Source organism: Canis aureus, chromosome 21, assembly GCF_053574225.1.
Source record: "Canis aureus isolate CA01 chromosome 21, VMU_Caureus_v.1.0, whole genome shotgun sequence".
Lineage (NCBI taxonomy): Eukaryota > Metazoa > Chordata > Mammalia > Carnivora > Canidae > Canis > Canis aureus.
Window position 1 is genome coordinate 36,924,126 of NC_135631.1, and position 23,058 is coordinate 36,947,183.

Genomic DNA, 23,058 nt, shown 5'->3' on the forward strand with positions numbered 1-23,058 from the left:
TCCTCCGCTGCGGGGCCACAGCCCCGAGTGTCATTCCAGGGACAGCAGCCCCGGCCGAGCCGCCCCCCCGCCCCCGCCCCCGCCCCCGCCCGGCCCGCCGTCCCCGCCTCCTCCCCCCGCAGCATCCACGCTCCGTCCCGAGACGAGGGGACGCGCCGGGCAGAGGGGCAGGAAGGCAAAGTCTGATCCCTCGCCGCGCGGCGCCCCGGCTCCCCGGGCTCCCCGCCCGCCTCCCCCTGCCCCGCAGCAGCCCCTCGGGAGCCGAGGCCGCCCACCCCACTGCCATGTCCAAAAGCTTGAAAAAGAAAAGCCACTGGACGAGCAAAGTCCATGAGAGTGTCATTGGCAGGAACCCGGAGGGCCAGCTGGGCTTCGAGCTGAAGGGGGGCGCCGAGAACGGGCAGTTCCCCTACCTGGGGGAGGTGAAGCCCGGCAAGGTGGCCTACGAGAGCGGCAGCAAGCTGGCGTCGGAGGAGCTGCTGCTGGAGGTGAACGAGACCCCCGTGGCGGGGCTCACCATCCGGGACGTGCTGGCCGTCATCAAGCACTGCAAGGACCCCCTCCGCCTCAAGTGTGTCAAGCAAGGTGAGCGCGGCCGCCCGAGCGCGCGGGGGGCGGGGAGGGGGCGACGGCGGGGCCGGCGGGGGGCGCCCCGGGGCGGGGAGGGGGCGACGGCGGGGCCGGCGGGGGAGCCCCGGGGCGGGGAGGGGGCGACGGCGGGGCCGGCGGGGGGCGCCCCGGGGCGGGAGGGGGGCGACGGCGGGGCCGGCGGGGGGCGCTCCCGGGGCGGTGGGGGTGCGACGGCGGGGCCGGCGGGGGGCGCCCCGGGGCGGGAGGGGGGCGACGGCGGGGCCGGCGGGGGGGCTCCCGGGGCGGTGGGGGTGCGACGGCGGGGCCGGCGGGGGGCGCCCCGGGGCGGGAGGGGCGACGGCGGGGCCGGCGGGGGGCGCACGGGCAGCCGCGCTGTGCAAGGTGCTCGGCCTGCGGGACCCCGGCGGCGCCCGCGAGCTCGGGGGGCGCCTGGCTGCGCGTCGGGGCTCGGCCCGCGGTGCACGGGAGCCTCGGGGCGGGCGCAGGAGCTGCCCGGGGCGCCCTCGGGGCGGCTGGGCGACGGCCAGGGCAGGGACGCGGCGCGCGGGGGCTCGCCCGGCTCTCGGCGAACTTTTCCCGGTCGGCCCGTGTCCCCCCGCCCCCCCGCGCATCATGTGGGCACCGCGCGTCACGTGCGCCCTGACTAACGGGCGCTCCCGGGCCGGCGGCCGCAGAAGGCTCGAGAAGGCGGGCGCCCCGGAGAGGAGCGGGGGGCGGGGGCCGGCGGCCCGGCCTGGGTCCCCGGGCCTCCCCGGAGCGTGCCGGGCCGCGGCCGCCGCAGCTTGCAGGGCTCGGATGGGCTCCGATGGGCTCGGCTCTGCCGAAGGGGAAGTAGGTCCCGGCGGAGGGCGGCCCCGGGCCCGGCGAGGCCCCCGCCCCGAGCCCGCACGTGCGCCCCGTCCGGCCGCCCCCGCCCGCGCCCCCGCCCCCGGGCCTGCGCGCAGCCCGCCCCGACCCGGCGACCGCCCCAGGACACCCTCCTGGGGGACCGTCCGCTCCATGACGTCCGCTTAAAAAGTCAGCGAGGGAAAGAGAAGTCTCGGGCAAAATTTCTAAAGTACAAATTGCCGCACAGGACAGCGTCCTCACTGGGCTGCAGGGGCTGCCGGCCGCCCGCTCTAGGCCCCCGGAGCTCACAGCTGCGCGCACCGAGCATCCAGGAGTTTGGTAGGAAGGCAGGCTCCTCTCTTGCTACCGTGCTGAGGCTCAACCAGAGGGATGCGTGTGAACGTATTTGATGCCATGATACTGTCTTAGGGCGGTAGTTCCCAGGGTAGAGTCCTTCCTGCCCGCGCCTTGCCTGGCAGCAGCTCAGCATTTGGAGGGGTCGGTGGCAGCGGCAGGCGGTGCGCTGTGAGATCCCACTAATGACAGCATCCTAATGAGGTGACGGTCCCACTGTCATTGGCGGCGGTGGCCACATTTTAGTGTTGTCTTCTTTCTGAGCACCGCATGGTGAGGAGGACCCCGGCAAACTGACTCTAGCAGCAGCAAGACTGTGTCCAAAAAAAGAAAGAGAGGCAGGTCAATCGGTATCATAGATCTATTCCATAAAATCCAATAGGAAGGCTTGGAAAAGTGAGGGCATGAAAGCTATCATTATATATGGAAAGGCTATCAAATAAGAAAAGGAATTTTGACTATCCGGTGATAACTTCCACAGGGCAAAAGTAAGATAAATTCATAGAAAATTGTAAAGCATGAAACAAACGTCTTTGTTTACATGAAAAAGATGAGCTTTCTAAAAAAAAAAGAGAAAGATGAAGAATAAGATGAGCTTTCTAACGTAATTTGCCAAAAATCTTGGGCTATATTGTGAATTCATGAGCTCCCTGTCATTTGGGGTCTTTATGAAGAGGCCAACATGACCAGATGCTGTGAGTCCAATGTAGGATGGGGCCTGGACTAGATGTTATTTAAATCTTGCAGTGATTTGATCCAAGGTACTCTCTGATCACTCAACTTCTATATAATATTTTATTTGAAAGATCATCGCTTTTAGAACTCACGGAACATACAAATATAAAGTGATATATATATATAAATATATAAAGTTTTCTAAGGGAAAAATCTCTCTCCTTTCTGTATTCACTCTCAGTTCTGGGCTTCACTTGGTCATTGATGATTGATGCTTGTCATGATATTCAGAGTCCCCGGGAACCTGATTCACGTCCTGAGTCATTATTGATCAAAAAAGAAAAAAAAAGTGCTTCCCTTAACTTTTGTGGAAAAATATAATCTTCTTGTATATTCTTCTAAATATGATGATTCATATATGCTATTCCTTTATTGAAATCATTCTTTTCCTTGCCAAACAACATATAGGTTTATTTTATGGATCATAGTAAGCAAAGTAAAATTTCCATACTGTTAGATAATAGTGCCTGTATCTCTTGGGTTTTACCTCAGATTTCACTTCCTACTTAGACAATTTAGAAGCTCTTGATTCAGTATTTTTATTTATAATGAGTCAATAAACTAGCTGTCATATAGCTGAAAAACTTAAACAGGGTCTGTGAAGAAGTTGTAGTTTTAAAATATGAATGGGATAATTGATTTCTGAATACTCATTTAAACATTGTGAATTATGCAAAAGCTACATTCATAATCAGGTAAACTAAGGCAGATTTTCCAAAGAAAGGGAAACGTTTAAATAACAAGAATATTGATAAGAAGTGTACCAGATAAAATTGCACCATTTACCCTATTTTTATTTACTTGTTTGGCTAATTTGACATTATAGTTAAAATTATTTTATTTCATTTTTACTTTTATTTATTTTTTCTATCAGCACCGTGTTTTTTTATTTTTGAAGATTTTATTAAGTTTTGTATTTTAATTCTCGTACAGTTAATACACGGTGTTATATTAGTTTCAGGTATACAATATAGTGATTTAACAATTCTATTATTTTATTCTATTAACAATTCTATTTATTATTATTAAATTTTCATAGTTTTAAATTATCACGATTTTAAAGGAAGCGAACTAGTAGAATTTTAAGATCTACTAGACAAAGTAGATGTATCATAATTTTCCTACATCATTTAAATGTCCTTAAAACCATTTTAAAAACCATTTGAATAAATTCAAGGGATTCCGTTTTTAATTTAAGCTGCTTTAAATCCACACAGTGATGAGTAATATATGAAAAATACCATTTATTGTCACATCCAATTATTTTTTATAAACTCTGGCTTTTTAGTTTATAATGCTCTTCTCACCAAAGCATTTAATTCTAAATTAGCAGTTCTGTTCCACGATCTCATTAATGCAGCAGAACCAGTTGAAGGAAGTGTCTTGAAGTGATTTTGAGATCTGTGCTGAAGTGGTAAAGGTTTCTTTTCTTTTCTTTTTCTTTTCTTTTCTTTTCTTTTCTTTTCTTTTCTTTTCTTTTCTTTTCTTTTCTTTTCTTTCTTTTCTTTTCTTTTCTTTTCTTTTCTTTTCTTTCTTTCTTTTCTTTTCCTTCCTTCCTTTCTTCTTTCCTTCTTTCTTCTTTCTTCTTTCCTTCTTTTTTCAATTTTGCCACTAAAGTTCACAGCAGCCAGTTACATAGACCATTGTGTCCTACATTTCTTGCGCTGTGGCTGCTACTGCATCTAATCCTACATGGAGACCTACATAGCCTGGACTTATTTTCCCATTTAGGATCTTACAATGGAAAGTAAAAGGCAAAAAGTTTTCTAATTCTTCCCATGTGGAAGAAGGGCCAAATAAGGCCTTTGAAATTCAGTTCTAGAGATGTACATTGCTTTCCCTCCTATTGCTCCTTTCAAAGCTGTTTTCAAAGGAAAGTAGATCCACATTTATTAAGAGTCATGCTTTCTTCTTGACTGACTTCAGGCTAGTATCATACAGTTAAACCTCTATGCTGCTTTTTATTTGGAAAGGTAAAAGCAAATTATGTCAAATTTTCTCCAATAAAGATTGACTTTCCTCCGTAAAAATTTAAGGTATGTGGATTTTATTGACCAATAAACAATTAAATTGTTAGAACAATTTGATTAGTTGGTTATTTTAGAATAAAGTATCTTTAATGTTTTAGAACCAGGTTAATGAGACAGTTGTTATCTTTGGGCATAATTTATGGCTGGTGCTACTATAGTTTTTGGTGTATGTACATAATTTAAATGGTATGACCTTGAATGTTAAATATGACTGCTTTTTTATGTGTGTCTTTCGAATGAGAGTAATCTCAGGATGAAATCACAGCTGAGGTATTTAAGTGCCACAGCCTCAGCTCTTAACATTTATACTGTGTGATCTTTTGGCATATTTATTATGCTCGCTTTCCTTTTTAGTTTCTTGAAACTCACACATTCACTCTCATAATTAGCAAAAAGTTTTCACATTTGACAACCCCAACTGCTTATAGTTTAAACGGTGGCTTTCAAACGCATAGCAGACCTTGCTTAAATCATTTCCCGCAAGAGGTAGGATAGAATAGTGGGTGTTTAACCTCTGCCTGGGTTTGAATCTTGAGTATGCCACTTAGCATGGGCTATTTACACAAGTTATCTAGACTGACGTAGCACCGGTACCTTGAAAATATTAAGTAAATAATGTATTTATATAAGATAGTGCCTGGCTGATAATAGACCTTAGGTAAGTATTGTTCCAAATAATTGTTATTCCAGACATATTGGTCATTTTGAGCTGGTGACATATGAAATGTTTTTAACTTTAAAGGTATTTTACTCTTTATTGAAGACTAACTGAAATATATGCAATGATTGCCTAATTTTCATGTACTATTCTTGAAAGAGAAAAGTAGTAACGAGTAAAGTTTCTATTCTTGAACGCCGTTAAGTGGAATGGAACATATTTTTACCTTTTAAAATGAACTCCAACTGATGCCGCCTTTATGTGTAAAGATCAGTGTTTTATATTTATTTTATATTTTAGCCATTGTTTGTTTTCATTCAGTAGTTTATGTTGTATGAATCCTTCACTTTAGGCTTGACAAACTTTGAAATCCTATTAGAATTCACAAATTTAAGTTTAGGAATTTATTTATACGTTTTACATGTGACTGTTTTAGACACAAGAATCCTGTTTTAAGGGTGAACTTTTACTTCTCAGCTAGAAATCAAGTACCTCATAAAGCAAAACATATAATTCATAAGTGTTCACAGTCCACCATATATAATAAAAATGCAAAAAAATTCAGCATGGAGTTTACTTTGCACTTACGAGAATGTCAGTAGTCCAATGTAAGTAATTCTCTATATTACACTTTTAAAAATGAAGCAACCAATAATATATTTACCATCAGCCCCGCAATGATTTTAGAATTTTAGTTGAATTAATCCTATCCTTGATTTCAATAGAAACTTCTACCTTGAAGCTCCAGTGTCTAATATTAAATTAAAAAATATTTCTTAGCTACAATCTATTTACGTGACAAAAACATGGAACAGGGTCTTACAAATTTTTTAGTAGTGTGACCTTTTAAAAATGATTTGTTTCATATCATTCCCAACTCTCTTCCATCTCCAGTAAGGACTGATGTGCTATTTCTTTTAATAAAAGTAAACTTTAATTAACATTATATAGATAAATTAATAATAGGTTCATAATTACTGAATCCAATTAGTAAAAGACATGCATCTGCTATAACGTGTTGTAAAATGTTCACATCATCAGAGAATTAATAATTCCATTATTGCATTTCATTGACACATTATCACCTCTTTTAAAAAATTTCCAGATATAAATTTTTTAAAAAACTTTAAAAATTAGTATTAAATGTAGTACATAATGTTGATTGTTTTGGATAGTCTGGAAGAAACCGAAAATATTTTTTTCTTTGACAGCTGATTGAATATTCACTCGAATGCATCCAGTGTCTTAATTTTCAATAATGAGTAGATATTTTATTTTATTTATTTATTTAATTTTTTATTTTTATTTTATGATAGTCACAGAGAGAGAGAGAGAGAGAGAGAGACAGAGGCAGAGACATAGGCAGAGGGAGAAGCAGGCTCCATGCACTGGGAGCCCGAAGTGGGATTCGATCCCGCGTCTCCAGGATCGCGCCCTGGGCCAAAGGCAGGCGCCAAACCGCTGCGCCACCCAGGGATCCCGGGAATGAGTAGATATTTTAAATAAATGATTGGGTTTTTTCTAAAATTTATAATTATATGGCTGCTCTATCTTGGAATACATTACTATTTGTAATTGTCATATGAATCTATATAAGGTTTTATGTCATTTTCAGTTATTTTGACCCACTTAAAAAAATCACTGTCAAAAACATGGAAGTTATTATATATCTAGTAATAGCCAAAAGCAAATATGCGACAGAAAGAAATAAAGTTTTCTAGTTTCAAATAAAGGATATTCTATAAATATTAATCTTTTTAAAATAATATTTTATTTATTCACGAGAGACACGCAGAGAGAGCCAGAGACACAGGCAGAGGGAGAAGCAGGCTCCCTGCAGGGATCCAGATGTGGGACTCGGTCCCGGGACTCCAGGATCACGCCCTGGGCTGAAGGCAGACGCTCAACCACTGAGCCACCCAGGCATCCCCAGATACTCATTTTTCTAATGACAAATTTTTTGAAGAATTTTTTCGAACCTTTTAACTGCCTACAGTGAAATTTGTGCATATGAAATCAGATTTTTCCTTAAATAACCATAGATTTTATTAAATGACTCTATGAAATAAGCAGGAAGAAGCAAACTTGTTTAATTTTAAGAAGTATATTTTATTCATCTTTTATCACATTACATTGTGTTTTAAGAAATTTCGTAAAACATGAGTTTCCCAAATATCATAGATTTGGAGTAGCATAAAAGTGGTTTTCACTTTAATTTCTGAGTAAAAATGTTGTAAAAAATATTTTTTTAGCATTTATTTTTCATTTTATGGGTGAGCAGTGTTGCTTATCCCAGTGATTTCTATTGCTGTGTATAGGAAGTTTTATACTTAGCTAGAATGTACCTCAATACAAGGATAACAAGTGCTGTAGAAATCCACAGAATATCTAGCAATATAACCTAAACTTGGTCAAAATTTGATTAGCTGGATTGCAAGCATGAGCAGGTTGTAGGTATATGAAATGTCCAGGGTTACATCTCTGAAGCCTTCTGATTAGTCAACAGCTGATCCCAGTTTGCCTTACTTTGCACTCTATGTTGTAAGGATGTTACAGCAACTCTTTACTAGTTAAAATTTCTTTAAAAAGTAACCAGCATTTAGGCTTTTTAAAGGGTCCTAAACCTCTCAAAAGTCTTGGCTTATTTCCAAAAGCATCTTGACCAGGAATAACTGTAATCTTGCCTTTCTAGCAAGTTAGGTGCCTAGGGGTTGGATTATTTTGTTGGTGGTAGGATTGGAGCCTCAATAGAAAGAAGTTGATCCCTCTCTGGAAGAGCAAGAATGTTATCAAGATGCTCCCACCTATCTGCAGTTAAAGCACTAAAACCTTCTTTCTTACTGTGTTTCTTACTGAAACATCTGTACTGGAATCTCCTTTGCCTCTGGTTGAAAGTGCCCATGTTTTTTTTCTTCAGTTCAGTGTGGGAGATTACTCTAGAGAACAGCAGATTTATTTTGCTTCTTTATATACATGGGAATTACACAAATTTGGGGGCACATACACATTTTTCAAACACTAAGGTTTAATGCCAGTTTTAAAATCAATAGTCCCAGAAAGATATTTATGCATGTAAGGATATAGTCTTTTTTTTTTAGGAAAAGAGTTACATAAAATTATGCTGTGTGTGACAAATTTAGCCGAAAAGCTTGTATACCCACTTATTAATCTTCAATTGTGACTAATATTTTAAACCCTTCTTAGCTCTGAGAGTGGGAGACCATAAAGACATAATGGAATCAAGTACCCAGATGATTTCTATGTTTCATATATTAGTCCTTAAAAAGTAATAATGAGAAGCCAGATTTTAATAGTTTGGAATTTGATTATTTTTATTTGCATGGCCAAGTGGCTGATGGACTACATAATGCCTAGGATAATGCTCTAATGTTAAGGTAACAAAAGATGAGGCAGGGACAATGGGCATGCTTATTCATCATCCTAATAAGATATTTACAAAGTGGTTTTAATTTTTATTGATTTAGATGTCTCAGAGTAAGATGTTGGATCCAACATGCTATGGTTATAAGGTATATTACAATTCTAAAGAAGTAATCATTTAAAAATAAGTTAAATGATACTTAATTTATGACTATTTAGCTAAAATACAGGTACTGGTATTGCTTTAAATTAAAAATAACAAGAAAAAACTAAGTTTAGTGAGAATCCTAAGAGATTTTGTTATGAAATGTATAATATAGTATTTTGAATTACATTAATGTGTTAAATTTAAAGCCGTTTTTCTCATGTCAAATTAATCCACTGTGGAGTGATACTGTATATGAATTTATAAGTCTATAAAGTGCACATATTACCATAAAAAATCTAAGAAAAACTATGTATTAATGATATTGTTGATAGCTCAAACAATATGCTAAACTGCTACTATGAATCAAGAAAATTCTTTTTTCTTAAAGATTTTATTTATTTATTCATGAGAGACACAGAGAGAGAGAGGCAGAGACACAGGCAGACGGAGAAGCAGGCTCCATGCCGGGAGCCCGATGTGGGACTCGATCTCGGGACTCAATCCCGGGACTCCAGGATCACACCCTGGGCCGAAGGCAGGTGCTAAACTGCTGAACCACCCAGGGATCCCCTGGGAAATGCTTTTTTTAAAAATATTTTCATCCCACCTCTCCTTTTAAAAATAATTGGAAAGTTTTCATTGTATAGTGTGAAGAGCTTCATGACATCCTTTAAGCTCAGGGAAATTGACTCAGCATTAATTAAGGAGATGCTTTGCTTCAGTTGAATATGCTTTCAGATTTTAGAAAGTCAGAAAGTTATTAGGGAGACACTGATGATTGTCTACTGGAATGCATTGCTTCTCCTCCTGCCTCCTTCCTTACTAACAGAATGACAGTTTTGTTCAAGTATCCACATTTTGATGTGCTCCTATGCCATGTGTTTTGTATTAGGTTGGCCTCATCCCAAGGGGATGAACTTAGACTAGTGTAAACCAAGCATGGTAATTTCATATCTTTGCCAGTGATTGTTTTAGGAAATGGCTTATAACCTAGTTCTTAGTAATGTAAAGTAAGGTGAATCCCCTTGGGGACGTTCTGAGAAATTTCTTAGTTCTTAAAATAAGATCCAGGACAGAGCTATTCACTTTTTTGTATGTGAAAGTTGCTGAACATGGAGATAATACCTGGAGCAACTGTAGCCATCTTGTGTTCATGAGGAGAGCTACCAAAAAAAAAAAAAAAAAGGTGGAGATTGGCCGAACAGAGTGATTAAAAAGCTACAGCTCCTTGATCAACTGCTGAAATAATGAACCCAGAACCAGGCCTATCTTAGAACTTCTGGTTATTGAGTGAGAGTGCACAAGATATTTTAAGCCATTTAGATTGGGTTTTCTGTTATATTGCAACCAAAATCTTCTTACTGATATAACTGTAAAATGACATAAAATAGATATTTAATTCCTATGTTATTGTTTTGGGGAACAAAGATAAAGATCTTCGTGAAAGAGAAATCTATTTGAAGAATAAACCAAGATGTATTTTCCTGTTAGGTAAGCTCCATCAAATTCTAGTATGTATGCATCCATTACCTCATTCAATTTTGCTCTGGTTGGACTCTGTTTTAAATTCCAGAAAATTTTAACCTAAAATATGTAGGAGCACAAATTCATTTTAACATTATCCAAAATAGAGCATAATCAAGAAAGCAAATCAGCTACAAAAATATACTCACAATGCATGCCAAAGCCAACTTGAAATATTTTTTGAATTATGGAGTGTTTACAAATGTCTGTGCCACTGATCCAGGGGTGTATATAATTATAAACTGACTCACCAGAAATGTTCCAACTCCATTTTTCCAGGACTAGAATTCATTTACTTATTATTCAACACACATCTATTGGTAACCTATTCTCTAGCAGACACTGAACTAGAAACTGGTGATAAAAAGATGAATAACCCTTCACGAAGACATATCCATACTTTCAAGTAGTAACATCCTATTGTATACCTGTGAGACCTGAATTAAGAGGGTTTTTTAAATCTTTTAAATATACTTTCCGTGATATAAACAGAATAAAAGATGAAAAAACAAAACATTATGGAAAAGAAACATGGATTAGGAGTTCCCTAATATTCTATCATGGATTACAGTTCAAGGTGTTAAGTGAACTCTGTATGTGCATATTTTTAATGTTAGGTTCTGGGCACTCTGCTACATAATGACCATAGAAAGGTGTGTAAGTCTTGTTTCCACTTCAGTAATTTCACCAATTTCACCGTGCAGTGTAATAGTTAAGATCATGGAGCTTTAAGGAGATAAACAGAGGTGGATTCCAGTCACAGATTTGCCTCATACTAGATATAAATTGAACAAATTGTTTTACATTTTTATAAATCAGCTCCATCCTTCGTAAAATAGGTGTCATTACAGAACCTATTTCATAAAGATGTTATGAGGAATAAATGTTATAATACATATAATATGCATAGCCCAGGGCCTGGAGTATAATGTAGCCTCAAATTATATATATAATAGTATATATGTAGTAAATCAGGCAAGGAAGATAGGAAAACTCTTTTAGAGAAAAAGCAAGGAGGCAATGATATTAAGAGTTTCAAGGAGTATGATAAAGAGGTTCTAAGCACCAAAGTCTGGAACATAATATAGACAAATGTAATGAGTGACTTTGGGGGATTAGATGTGGGCCAAACCATAGTATAGAACTGAATGTTGAGTCACTGAGTATTATCATTATTGATACCAAACATCTGTGCAGTGTTTACTATATGTCAGGAAGAGTTTTAAACAAACTTTAAATACTATTGAATTTAATCCTCATATTATTCTACAAGATAGGTGCTATCATTAAACCCATTTGGAGATAAGAAAACCAGAGCCTGGAGTGATTAAGAAACTCACACCAAGGCCACATCATAATTAGCGGAGCTGAGATTCAAATGCAGTCAATGCTGTTAATCACTATGCTAAATTGCTTCTCCATATTTCAAGTTTTAAGAACAGGATTGACAAAGTCATATTCGCCCATTGTTTTCCCAATGAGGAGAAATGTAGGCAATATTTGTGGACCACATGGAGGCAGTGAAGAGACCTAATTATAGATGGTTGAAGATACAGGCAGAAAGACTTGTTTAGGATGCTATAGAGTTATTCAGAGGAGAGGTATAAGGTCTTGAATCATAACAATGAGGGCATAACAACTAAGTCAAGAAATATACATAGATGGCAAAGTGTCAGTATATCTGATTGGATAGGGATAAAGAATGAGGAATTTTACTTGATTTTCTGGTTTCTGTCAAGTGGCGTCAATCACTTAGAGGCAAAGAGTAGATGTGGGTAGAGGTAATTCCATTTGGGATCTGTTTAACATGATGTACCTGGAAAGAATAGGCATCTGATTATTACAGCCTTAAATTCGGGAGAGTGCTTGGGGTTAAATGTGTAGATTAGGTCACATGAGATTATCCAGCAAAAGAATGTAAAGACAAAAAGACAAAAGAAATGCTGAGGCATCTTTGTTTTAGAAGTCAAGCGATCCCAGGAAAGAACCTAAGACTTATTAGGGCTGCCTTAACTTTGACTGGAGTGCTGAGCCCTGCCGGACGCAACAGAAATGATTAAATGATGATGCCTGTAATGGTTCCATTGTATTTGGCAAAAATGGAGGTCACTTTTGTTTAGTATCATTCGGTAGAGTGGATGGTGCCTGAGAGCCCAATGTCATAGGGTTGAAGAATGAATTGGAAGTGAGAAAATGGAAATAGCCTGTGCATTCTACTCTTCAGAAAGCTCGCATAGTAGTAAAAAAAAAAGTTAAAAAAAAAATTTAAAAAGTAGTAAAAAAAAAGTGAGAAAACGGAAATAGCCTGTGCATTCTACTCTTCAGAAAGCTCGCATAGTAGTAAAAAAAAAAAGTAAAAAAAGTAAAAAAAAAAAAAAGTAAAAAAAAAGTAGTAAAAAAAAGTAAAAGTGGCATGCATGATTAAGAGGAGTAGGGGTATGTGTGTGTTTTATGGTGACATTTCTGAATTTGTCACATAAATATTCCATCATTATAAAAATACCCCAGCAAATTAACATCCTTTAACTTATTAACTGAATAAATAATTCATCGTATTTTTGTTTTATGTCATGCTAAAGCTAGATCCTGGCATTAAAATAATAGGGGTTAGACCCTACCCTCCAAGAATATGGAATAAAAGGAAAGGCAACTATGTACAAAGCTAACCTTAAAATGCTGAGTTTCAGTGGAATGGTACAGAAATAAACATACTGCTCTTAGAGCACTTAAGAGGGCAAAGAAGAAGCAGGGTGGATCTGGAGTCCAGGGACTGAATTGGATTCCAGTCCTAAATTCATTATCACTTCTTCATGGAGGGTTAAGTTCCCATAAGACTCAGCCTCATCGTATGTTACATAGGGTTGTTAGAATCAAAGAAGATCATGGGGCATCTGGGTAGCTCCTTTGGTTGAGTGTCTGCCTTTGGCTCAGGTCATGATCCCAGGGTGGGATCGAGCCCTCCTTAGGGTTCCCTGCTCAGCACAGAGTCTGCTTCTCTCTCTCTGCCCCTCTCCCTTCCCACCCCCTTCCTTGCTTTCTCTAATGCTATCAAATAAATAAATAAAATCATCTTTAAAAAAAAGGAGGTAATGCATGAGGAAATATTTTATAAAACTTTTAATGCAGTTAAGTTGGAAGTGTTATTATTTAGTGATACAAGATGGCTGGGAGTAGGGGTAGGCACGCTTCACAGCATAAGGGATTTTTGAGAGTGGCTCTAAAATACGAGTGGGAGTTCAGGAGGAAAGGTGTGGCAAGCAGAGAAGAGCATGGCGAAAGGTAAGAGAGGTAGAAATGATCCTCCCGTGCAGAGCATAAAATACAGATCAACAAAGCCAAAGACACGGGCAACTGAGAACCCCAAGTGGCAATTGAAAATTTTTCCAGGAAGGAAACAGTATTGTATCAGGAAAGGCCTCAAACCTGAACCTATAGAATTTAGATATTATTCCCTAGGTGAGTAAAGCCACTGAAGGTATTTGAACAAGGGAGAAGCATAATCAAAGTGTTTGTTTTTTGTTCATTTGTTTTTTCCGGGGTGGGGCATGGAGGAACTTTGATTTGAGTAAGTATTGGGTGGAGAAGAAATGGATAGCAAAGTCTAAGGTCTGGTATCAGTAGTGGAAATGAAGGGACATGAACTTGAGACATATTTTAGAGGCAGAACGAATTGGAATTTATATCCAGTTGAATGGGAGATAGTGGTGAGGGGAGGTAGTAGTCACAAAGATAATTCTGAGGTTTCTTACTTGGGATAGTTGTGTGAAGTAGATGCAGATGCCATTAACTACAGAGATTAAAATTTAATCTGCAGGGGAAATGGCTTCAGGCTGTTCTAGAAATTAAAAATTGCTCTCTTTGACAAGTGCAGAAGAAGCAGCATGCTACTTTCAGTATATTTTGGCTCTTAGTGAAGAAGTAATATGATTATATTCATGAGATATATATCACTGATATTTTACTTAAGACAATTTAGACTAGGCATCGGAGTTAGAGATAGTGAGTTAACAGAATTAAATTATAAAATGGCCTATTTTTAATTTTTAGATTTTGTTTTGTTTTTTATTTTATTTTGCTCCAATTGACATTATGTAAAGAACAGAATGAGTGGAAAAAAATGAGCGCCTTGGAATATAATGTGTTTGAGGTGCCTGGCGGGCAGATGGCATGCTTGTGGTGGTTAGGTTGTTGGTCACATATGTCTAGAGCTCACAGAATTGTTGGAACTGCAGATTGGACAATTGAGTGACACTGTTCTTACAGTGGTACCAGGGGCCCTTCAAGGAGCTATTGTGCCCTTAGAAGAAGAGCCTTGAGTGAGAAGGGGCCAAGAATAGGAATTTGAGGAATGCCTGTATTTCACAGGCCTGCACATAGAGTCTTCTTTACTTAGTACTTCTACTTTGAGGGGGGAGCATAAATCTTTAATAATATACAAACCATTCCTCTTACATTGGTTTCTTCATAATATGACTCATATTGGAGATAATTATCATATACAGATTTTTAATGTTACTGTATCACTGCTAAGCACTAAAGATAACGTTTCTCTTTCATTAGAAAGCCAAATACAAGCAATTATAGTGAGAACTCTGCCTTCAGCAGTTCTGCCTTTATCTGCTGTATATTTTTCGTCTTAATTCAGAGGTTGCAGAAACTAAACAGTACCTCACTTTTTTATTCTGTAGTACTATTTTGAGATTAAGCTCTATGACCATTGCTGTGACATCTAGACTATATGTGGAGTAAATCCTGAAAATACAAACTCTTCTCTAAATTTTACAAGGAATTCTTCATTCAAACTGTGTTTATAATGAATTACCTTCCTCTGCCATGTAAAATTATTCAAATGTTCCCATATGGCACTGGTTGGAATATGTATCTTTTTGAAGCCTAAAAATTTTATCTTCCTTCTTGTAAGTAGCTTCTTTAGAAATAGGGTCCCAGAAATGAAGTATGAAATACTTTGAACTGTGTATAATTGTAGAACTGTGTATCTGTTATATAGTTTTGTTAATTAAAAGAATGGTGTGTGTGTGTATGTATGTATATATATATATATATATATACACACACACACACATCCCAACATCCCAAAGTTCATTTATTTTATCCAGAGTTGTTATGTGAAAATTAGATCCAGGTTTTTCTAATTCTTTTTTTTTCAGAGAAATATTCTTCCTTAATATTTTTATTATCAATATTTTAAAATATCAAATCAAATTAATATCCACTACAGTTTTCCAAAGAATTTCTTATCTGCACAAAGCATTCATTTTTCCAGCTCAAAATATAAAATTACATGTACTCAAAATAACTGTGTTAATATTATTTGATATATGTACAAACAAAAGTTAAATGTGGAAAAATTAAAATAAATATTTGTAAGGAGATATAGAAGAATAGTCTTCAATTTTTGGAATTATAATGACAATTGCATGATAAATTTTTTAATAAATTTATTTTTTATTGTGTTCAATTTACCAACATATAGAATAACACCCAGTGCTCATCCTGTCAAGTGCCCCCATCAGTGCCCGCCACCCATTCACCCCCACCCCCTGCCCTCCTCCCCTTCCACCACCCCTAGTTCGTTTCCCAGAGTTAGAGGAGTCTTTATGTTCTGTCTCCCTTTCTGATATTTCCCACACATTTCTTCTCCCTTCCCTTATATTCCTTTTCACTATTATTTATATTTGCCAAATGAATGAGAACATATAATGTTTGTCCTTCTCCGATTGACTTACTTCACTCAGCATAATACCATCCAGTTCCATCCACGTTGAAGCAAATGGTGGGTATTTGTCGTTTCTAATGGCTGAGGAATATCCCATTGTATACATAAACCACATCTTCTTTATCCATTCATCTTTTGATGGACACCGAGGCTCCTTCCACAGTTTGGCTATTGTGGACATTGCTGCTATAAACATTGGGGTGCAGGTGTCCCAGGTTTCATTGCATCTGTATCTTTGGGGTAAATCCCCAACAGTGCAATTGCTGGGTCCTAGGGCAGGTCTATTTTTAACTCTTTGAAGAACCTCCACACAGTTTTCCAGAGTGGCTGCACCAGTTCACATTCCCACCAACAGTGTAAGAGGGTTCCCTTTTCTCCACATCCTCTCCAACATTTGTGGTTTCCTGCCTTGTTAATTTTCCCCATTCTCACTGGAGGGGCAAGATGGCGGAAGAGTAGGGTTTTTCTAATTCTTAATGTCATAATAAGATGTTTACTGATTTTCATTTTTTATAATGATTTTCTGGTAAAGTCAAATATGTTACTTGCACTAAACCTGGAATTCATCAAAGGTAGGGATAGTATTTAATTAATATTTATTTCCTTAGTACCTGGAATGATGTCTGAAAATATGCAGAATGTTTAGGAAACATTTGTTGAATGAATGAATGATAAAGATCTTCTTTCCCCTTAATACTTATTTATTTGAAACATATTGTATTAGGGTTCTCCAGAGTAATAGAACTAATAAGATATATACGTATATCTATAGAGAGAGATCGATTGCTTGATTATAAGGAATTGGCTTGTGATTATGAAAACTGACAATTCCCAATATATTCAGAGTAAGTCAGCTATCTGATGACCCAGGAGAGCTGATGGTGTAGTTCCAGTCTGAAGGCCAGCAGGCCTCAGACCCAAGAGCAAAGTTTCTGTTGAAATTCAAAGGCAGGGAAAATCTGATGTGCCATTTCATAGGCAACTGAGGGGACGTCTTGGGTGGCTCGATGGTTGAGCAACTGCCTTCAGCTTAGGGCATGATCGAGTCCCATTCGGGCTCCCTGCAGGGTTCCCTTTTGCCTGTGTCTGTCTGTCTGTCTGTCTCTCTGTGTCTCTTGTGAATAAATAAAATCTTAAAAAACAAAAAACAAAAAACAAAAAAACAAAGACAATTGGGCAGGAAGGATACTTCCTTACCTGGGAGAGGGTCAGCCTTTTTGCTCTGTTCTGGCCTTCAACTGATTGCATGAAACCCACTTGCATTAGGGAGGGCAATATGCTTCATTCATTCTAGTGATTTGAATATTTTTTTAAAAGATTTTTTTTATTAACTTATTCATAAGAGACACCGAGAGAGAGAAAGGCAGAGACACAGGCAGAGGGAGAAGCAGGCTCCATGCAGGGAGCCCGATGCGGAACTCGATCCTGGGTCTCCAGGATCACACCCTGGGCCGAAGGCGGCGCTAAACCACTGGGCCACTGAGGCTGCCCAAGGGATTTGAATATTAATCTTATCCAAAAATACCCTCACAGATGCAGCCAGAATAACATTTGACCAAATATCTGGGCACCCTGTGGCCCAGTCAAGTTGACATGTAAATTTATCATGCACATTAGGAAATCTACCCATGATTAGCAAACATTGTTAAGTACAACCATTTTAGCTTACAGCTATATCCTTGAAAAATATTTTAAAACATTTTAAATAATTTCTTTTTTGAATATACTTACAGCGCTCTGTATTATGTTGTGGCAGGTTTTTGGCAGTGTGATCATTACCTACCTCATCCATTATGAGACTCCTTTTGCTGAAAGTGTTATTTTTTTCCCAAAATATACCCTATTTTGTTCTGAAATACATTCTCACTCATAATTAATCTAAATTATGAAATGTTCCTAGTTTATTGAGTAACATTTCATTCTTACACTGAAACTTGTGAAAGGAATCTGTTTTTGTTTAATTTAAAAGTTATATGTTCAGTAGTTGGGCGGTGTGTAACCTATGCTTGCTTGGTTCAAAATAGTATGAGCTCTGCAGAAAGCCAGGTTGCTGAGTCCCTCACCGATCAATATCTAAGAGAGTTTAGCTGCTAATGATTGAGGCAGAATGACATTGCCACAGACCTCCAGTATCAAAAGGCAGCTTAGAAGTTTAGTTAGAATAAGAGATTTTCTTTATTGGGAGAATTAAATTGCCTCTTTTGCTCCAGATGGGAGGTTTTCATCTAGGATGAGAATTGTTTCAGGCTGTTTTATGAGAGAAAATTACTCTATTTGAGAACTAAGGAAAAATGTAGAGGTGTTAGATTAAGTAGTTCATAGTAAATTAGTCATAAAGTGATATTCATATGCCATCACTTTAAAATATTTTTAAATTGTCTGAATAATCAAGTAAAGAGCTCATTCAGTCAAAAAAAAAACACAGTACACATTTTTTGTACAAAGAATATTTGTTTTTTCCCTTTTTTGTTCTACTTGATATTTTGATGTATTTGGTTGATAGGCAAATCAATTAATTTTCTTATTTTTAAAATTTGAGTATTTGGCATTTCCTGAAGTTATTAATGTCTAACTTAAAAACTCATGTCTGACTTAGCCCAGCAATGTACACATTGCTGAATTTAATAAAAAACATTCAGTATTAATAATAGAAGAAGCTAGGTTGTGTTGACTGCTTAGAACCACAGTCATGTGCACCATGTCATGTGACTGGTTTATTAAACAGCTTGGGCTAGACAGGTACAAACAAGAAATAATTTTTTCTTACTGACCCCTGCGTTACTGTGGACCTCACTGCCCCACCTCATGATTGTGTTTTGTTGTTTTTTTTTTTACTTTAATGTATCAGAGTAGTCTTATTTTCAGATATAAAGCAAATGTAGTCTCTTCACAGTACACATTGCAAACGTTGCATCTAGTTAAAAGGTTTTTCTATATTTTGAGCTCAGTCTTGATCAGGAACTCTGAAAACCAATAATGCAAGATGTTAGTGTGGTCCATTTCGTTGTTTTGTCTGGTTTTGTTTTTTCCTCCAGCTCTCTCCATGCCCACCTACTCTGTCTCCTCAGAGGGCAGGGCAAGGGAGGAGGAACATGAATGAAGGAACAAAGACCTATTTCTTTAGTTCTTTCAAATCTGCCCATATGTGCCCTCTGTTATGTCAGGCATCCAGATGGTGGCTTTCTGTTATGGATAACATTTGTATGTTTTTCAAACATACTCTTGTTTCCTCATCCCTTGTTGCCTACCCCATCGTATTGATTGCAGCATGTCCCGACAGAGGCAGTAGGCTCTAAACCTGACCACTTATGATTCTGCTGTCAGCTCCTGCCCACTGCATTACACCTCCAATTTCTTTCTGTTGCCATCCCCTTGACCCAGCAGGCAGCCCTCCTTTCTAGAGAAGTTTCACTGGCTTTCTGCTAACATGCCTAATTGGCCATGGAGAACTTCATTCATCCTTGACCCATCATGTTGCAGAAATGCAACCACTTCTCTTTTTGTTAAAATATCCTAAGCGGCTCCACCCAAGCTCCCACCTTCAGAATTCTCTGACAAGAGGTAGGCATAAATCCCTATCTTTATGAATGCCCTCAGGCTCAGGGAAAACTTTAAAAGTTGTTCCAAGAACTCTCTCAGACTTGACTTCTAGGTAGTAGCTTGGGGAAACTGTGACTGATTTGAGAATTCATCCAGTAACCAGCCTGGGAGTGATCCTTGTGAGTGACCACCTTTTTTTTTGCAGGCAGAACAGTTTAAGAGGGAATTGAGATGACACTTCATTGTCCATTAAGTTTCCCTTCAAGGATTCCTTTTTTTGTGGATCTCTTTTCAAATATTCAGTCTTCTCTCATCTAGGCTTTAGGGAGTGATGGTGTTTGGACTGGTTTTACATTAGATATGACTGATAACTTATTTTCCATTGTCCTGAGCTCTGAAGATTTAGCTACATTCCAGGAAAACAAGAAAAATCCCACTTTACATTTAATTATATTCATTTAAGGCTCACATTAACTCTATGAGGAAAAATGATATTTATCATCCCAGTTAAACATGAGGAAACTGAAACATAGTTTCATTACTTCCCCAAGGTCACGCAGCCTGTTCACGGTCGCTCAGTCCTAAGTGGCTGCCTAACTTTTATCCACTTTACTAAATTGCTAAAATGGAGTAGGACAGAGTCTAGAGGATTAATGAACCAGTCCCCTAGATAGTGTCCCAAACTGCAGAGCAGACAGTTATAATACCCAAATGTGTCATTTTCTAGTTCTGTTTCCCTTTCCAAAGCCTCAAAATTTTTGGTAGAAATGGCATTCATTTCTTTTCCTTTTTCCCATCTTAGAATGATTCAAACACTTCAAAGTTAATTGCTAATTTTCATGCTGAAATCATAAGCATCTTAGAAATGTTGTAATATTTCTTATTTGGCTGTCTCAGTATTGCATAGCATACACCATTGGCAACCATAAAAATACTACAATAGGACTGTTAAAAGACAAGGAGAATAAAATTCTACAATTGACAAAGAATTAAAAATTCCCTGAACGGTGTTTTTATGCTTTCTGAATTTTTAAAACAAATATTATTTTTGCAAACTTGAAGGTTTATTACATTATCACTTTATGGGAATATTTTTTCTCAGAAATCAAACATTTCTTATTTGTCTACTTTCTTCCCCCTAGGAAATTGTTAGTCTTACTGCTATAGTGACATAAATCTGCTATTTGTTTACACTCAGTACCATCCAGATGCATTATAAATATTGCATTTCTAAAATGTATCTACTTGTAAAATGTAAACTTGGGGATTTGGCTCCAAAGAACTGTCTTATCTCAGGTGTTTCGTTCTATTATGCTCATGTGGAGCTTATATTTAGTATTACTTGAGTTGCAGATTTATTTCATCTTGCCTAGCAGCATCAGCTATTTCCTTCTGCTGGTTCCAATTATTATGATTATTTCCAGCCTGAGTGAAGTTTGGCAAAAGCAAATATAGAAAGGGAAAGAAAAGAATAGGCTATTCCCTCAAGCTAACATTCAAGCTTATCAGTCTTTATTTAACTGCAGAAACCATTTATTAAATATTTGGAGTTAGCAATTTAATATTGATTTTGGTCTTCCTTGGTGTTGCAGACATAAGCCCAAGTATATGCAGCACACAGTTTAACACTATGACATAGTATGGAAGATGCCATTTCCTTGCCTCTGATAGATTGGACCATTGTCCTTTTCTATTAGCAAAGCTAGAGTAAGATGGACTTGTATTTGTTGAGTTCTGTGATATTCATTTCATATGTAGTACATAAACAAGTAGGGGTCATAAGCACATATGTATCACTACATACAGTATAAACAGTATTTATTGTTAGATGCCCAATTACATACTTGGATGAGTTTGGAGACTTGGTATTTTCTTGTCATTCATGCCTGGGGCCCTAGAAAGTTGTATGTTGAGACTGTGGAACTGACAATTGGGTAGGAGTCAAAAAACTTGTTCACATAGTTGCTTTTTTCTCCATGCTTCTTTAGTAACTTTATGGCACACACACACACACACACACACACACACACACACACACACATTTTTTCCTTTATTCTCAAGGGCACAAAAGTATTTAATAAGAACCTCTAAGAATTTGAGTAAAAATCTCATTAAAATAAATTTGCTCTGAAGCTTTTCTATAAATTTGAGAATTCAGCAGGAGGGGAGAATAAAAGTCAATTAAATGGCATGAAATTAGATGTTGACTTTGTGCAGTTGATTCATTGTCATTTGTTTCTATATAGTAGTGATTGCTAAGGCTAACTGAAAATTCTACAAAGCCTTATTTTACCAATATAAAGTAGAGAAATGACTAAATGTGGAAGACTGAATTATTGATGTACATTTAAACATTTTAAATACAATATTTAAGAAATTAAACCTAAAATTGCCTTGCAAATAAGAATTTATGTCAAGCACACGTGCAATCTTTGCAATAAATACCATGTTTACTTCTTTAGAAAATTATTTTTTTCTCTTCTTAATTCATTTAGTTTAAAAAACACATTTAAAAAATTTTCTGAAGTGTTCATTGATAGAAACATTGTTTTATTGTCTAACAATAAATAATATTTCAAGTGGATGGCATTTTTTTAAAGTTATAACACCTATTTAAAAAAAACAATAAACTTGAAGGAAACAAAACACAAAGCAAAATAAAGTCATTAAATTTGAAAATAGCCATTAAAGCCAACTGCTGGATCATCTTCATTTGGTGAAGTTTCGACTCTGTACTCAATAAAATTATTTTATTGTTGCTATTATTAGGGAAAAATCAATTCTAATATATAGAATTCTAACCCTATGTGAAAAATATAAGATTCTCATAAACTTATGCAGCAAGTTTTTTAAATTTATATTTTGCCTTTGTTGCTAACTTCCAAAAAACAACACAAAACTCTATAGAAGATAGGGAGCAGAATTTTTTTTTTAATCAGCATTGTAAATTCTGCAAAGAAATACAGAGAAATCAAAATATTGCTTTTTTATTTATTGACTTGTCAATGAGGCTTATAGAACAATATTTATATTCAAGATTTATTATATATTGAAACAATTTGATTTAACTCAAACAAAATGAAATAGATTGAAAACTGTTCTGTTGAGTAACATTTTTTTTTTTCCATAAAAGGCAGGGAAGCACTTTGGTGAATGGAAAAATACATCCTTAATTTATGAAGCATTGCAGCTGTGGATTTGGTGTTGGGGATATTTACATAGACTTGTAGAGTATATAAAGAACTTATTAAAAAAGAACTTATAAACAGGTCATTTCTCTTATATGGCCACACATAGTCTACTTTTATTATTGTTTTCATAATTGATAAGCAAGGCATGCTTATAAAGGCTTTATATAAAGTATAGACCAAATGCTATCTAAATATTTAACTATTGGAAAATACAGAGAACTGAATGTTTCTGTGCCCTTAAAAGTAAGCTTTTCAAGGGTTATGCCTAAGGCAAATGGAAGCAATGGCAATTCTACATTTTCAGTGGGATATTACTAGATTTGTCATCAAATATAATTCAA

The 23,058-nt window shown here is 38.1% G+C and overlaps 1 protein-coding gene across 13 annotated transcripts in view; it reads left to right on the forward strand.

Annotated features, from left to right (window-relative positions):
• Window positions 1-139: 139 nt before the first annotated feature.
• MAGI2 (membrane associated guanylate kinase, WW and PDZ domain containing 2) overlaps window positions 140-23,058 on the forward strand; it is a 1,325,593-nt gene continuing 1,302,674 nt past the window's right edge. For 10 of the 13 annotated variants that reach the window (XM_077863880.1, XM_077863883.1, XM_077863879.1 and 7 more), the window contains exon 1: window positions 141-585. In XM_077863880.1, coding sequence (XP_077720006.1) covers window positions 285-585 — 301 coding nt within the window. In that variant the 5' untranslated portion in view covers window positions 141-284. Of the gene's footprint in view, window positions 586-23,058 lie in introns of all 13 variants that reach the window. The other 3 variants (XM_077863874.1, XM_077863875.1, XM_077863888.1) reach the window with 2 other exon arrangements.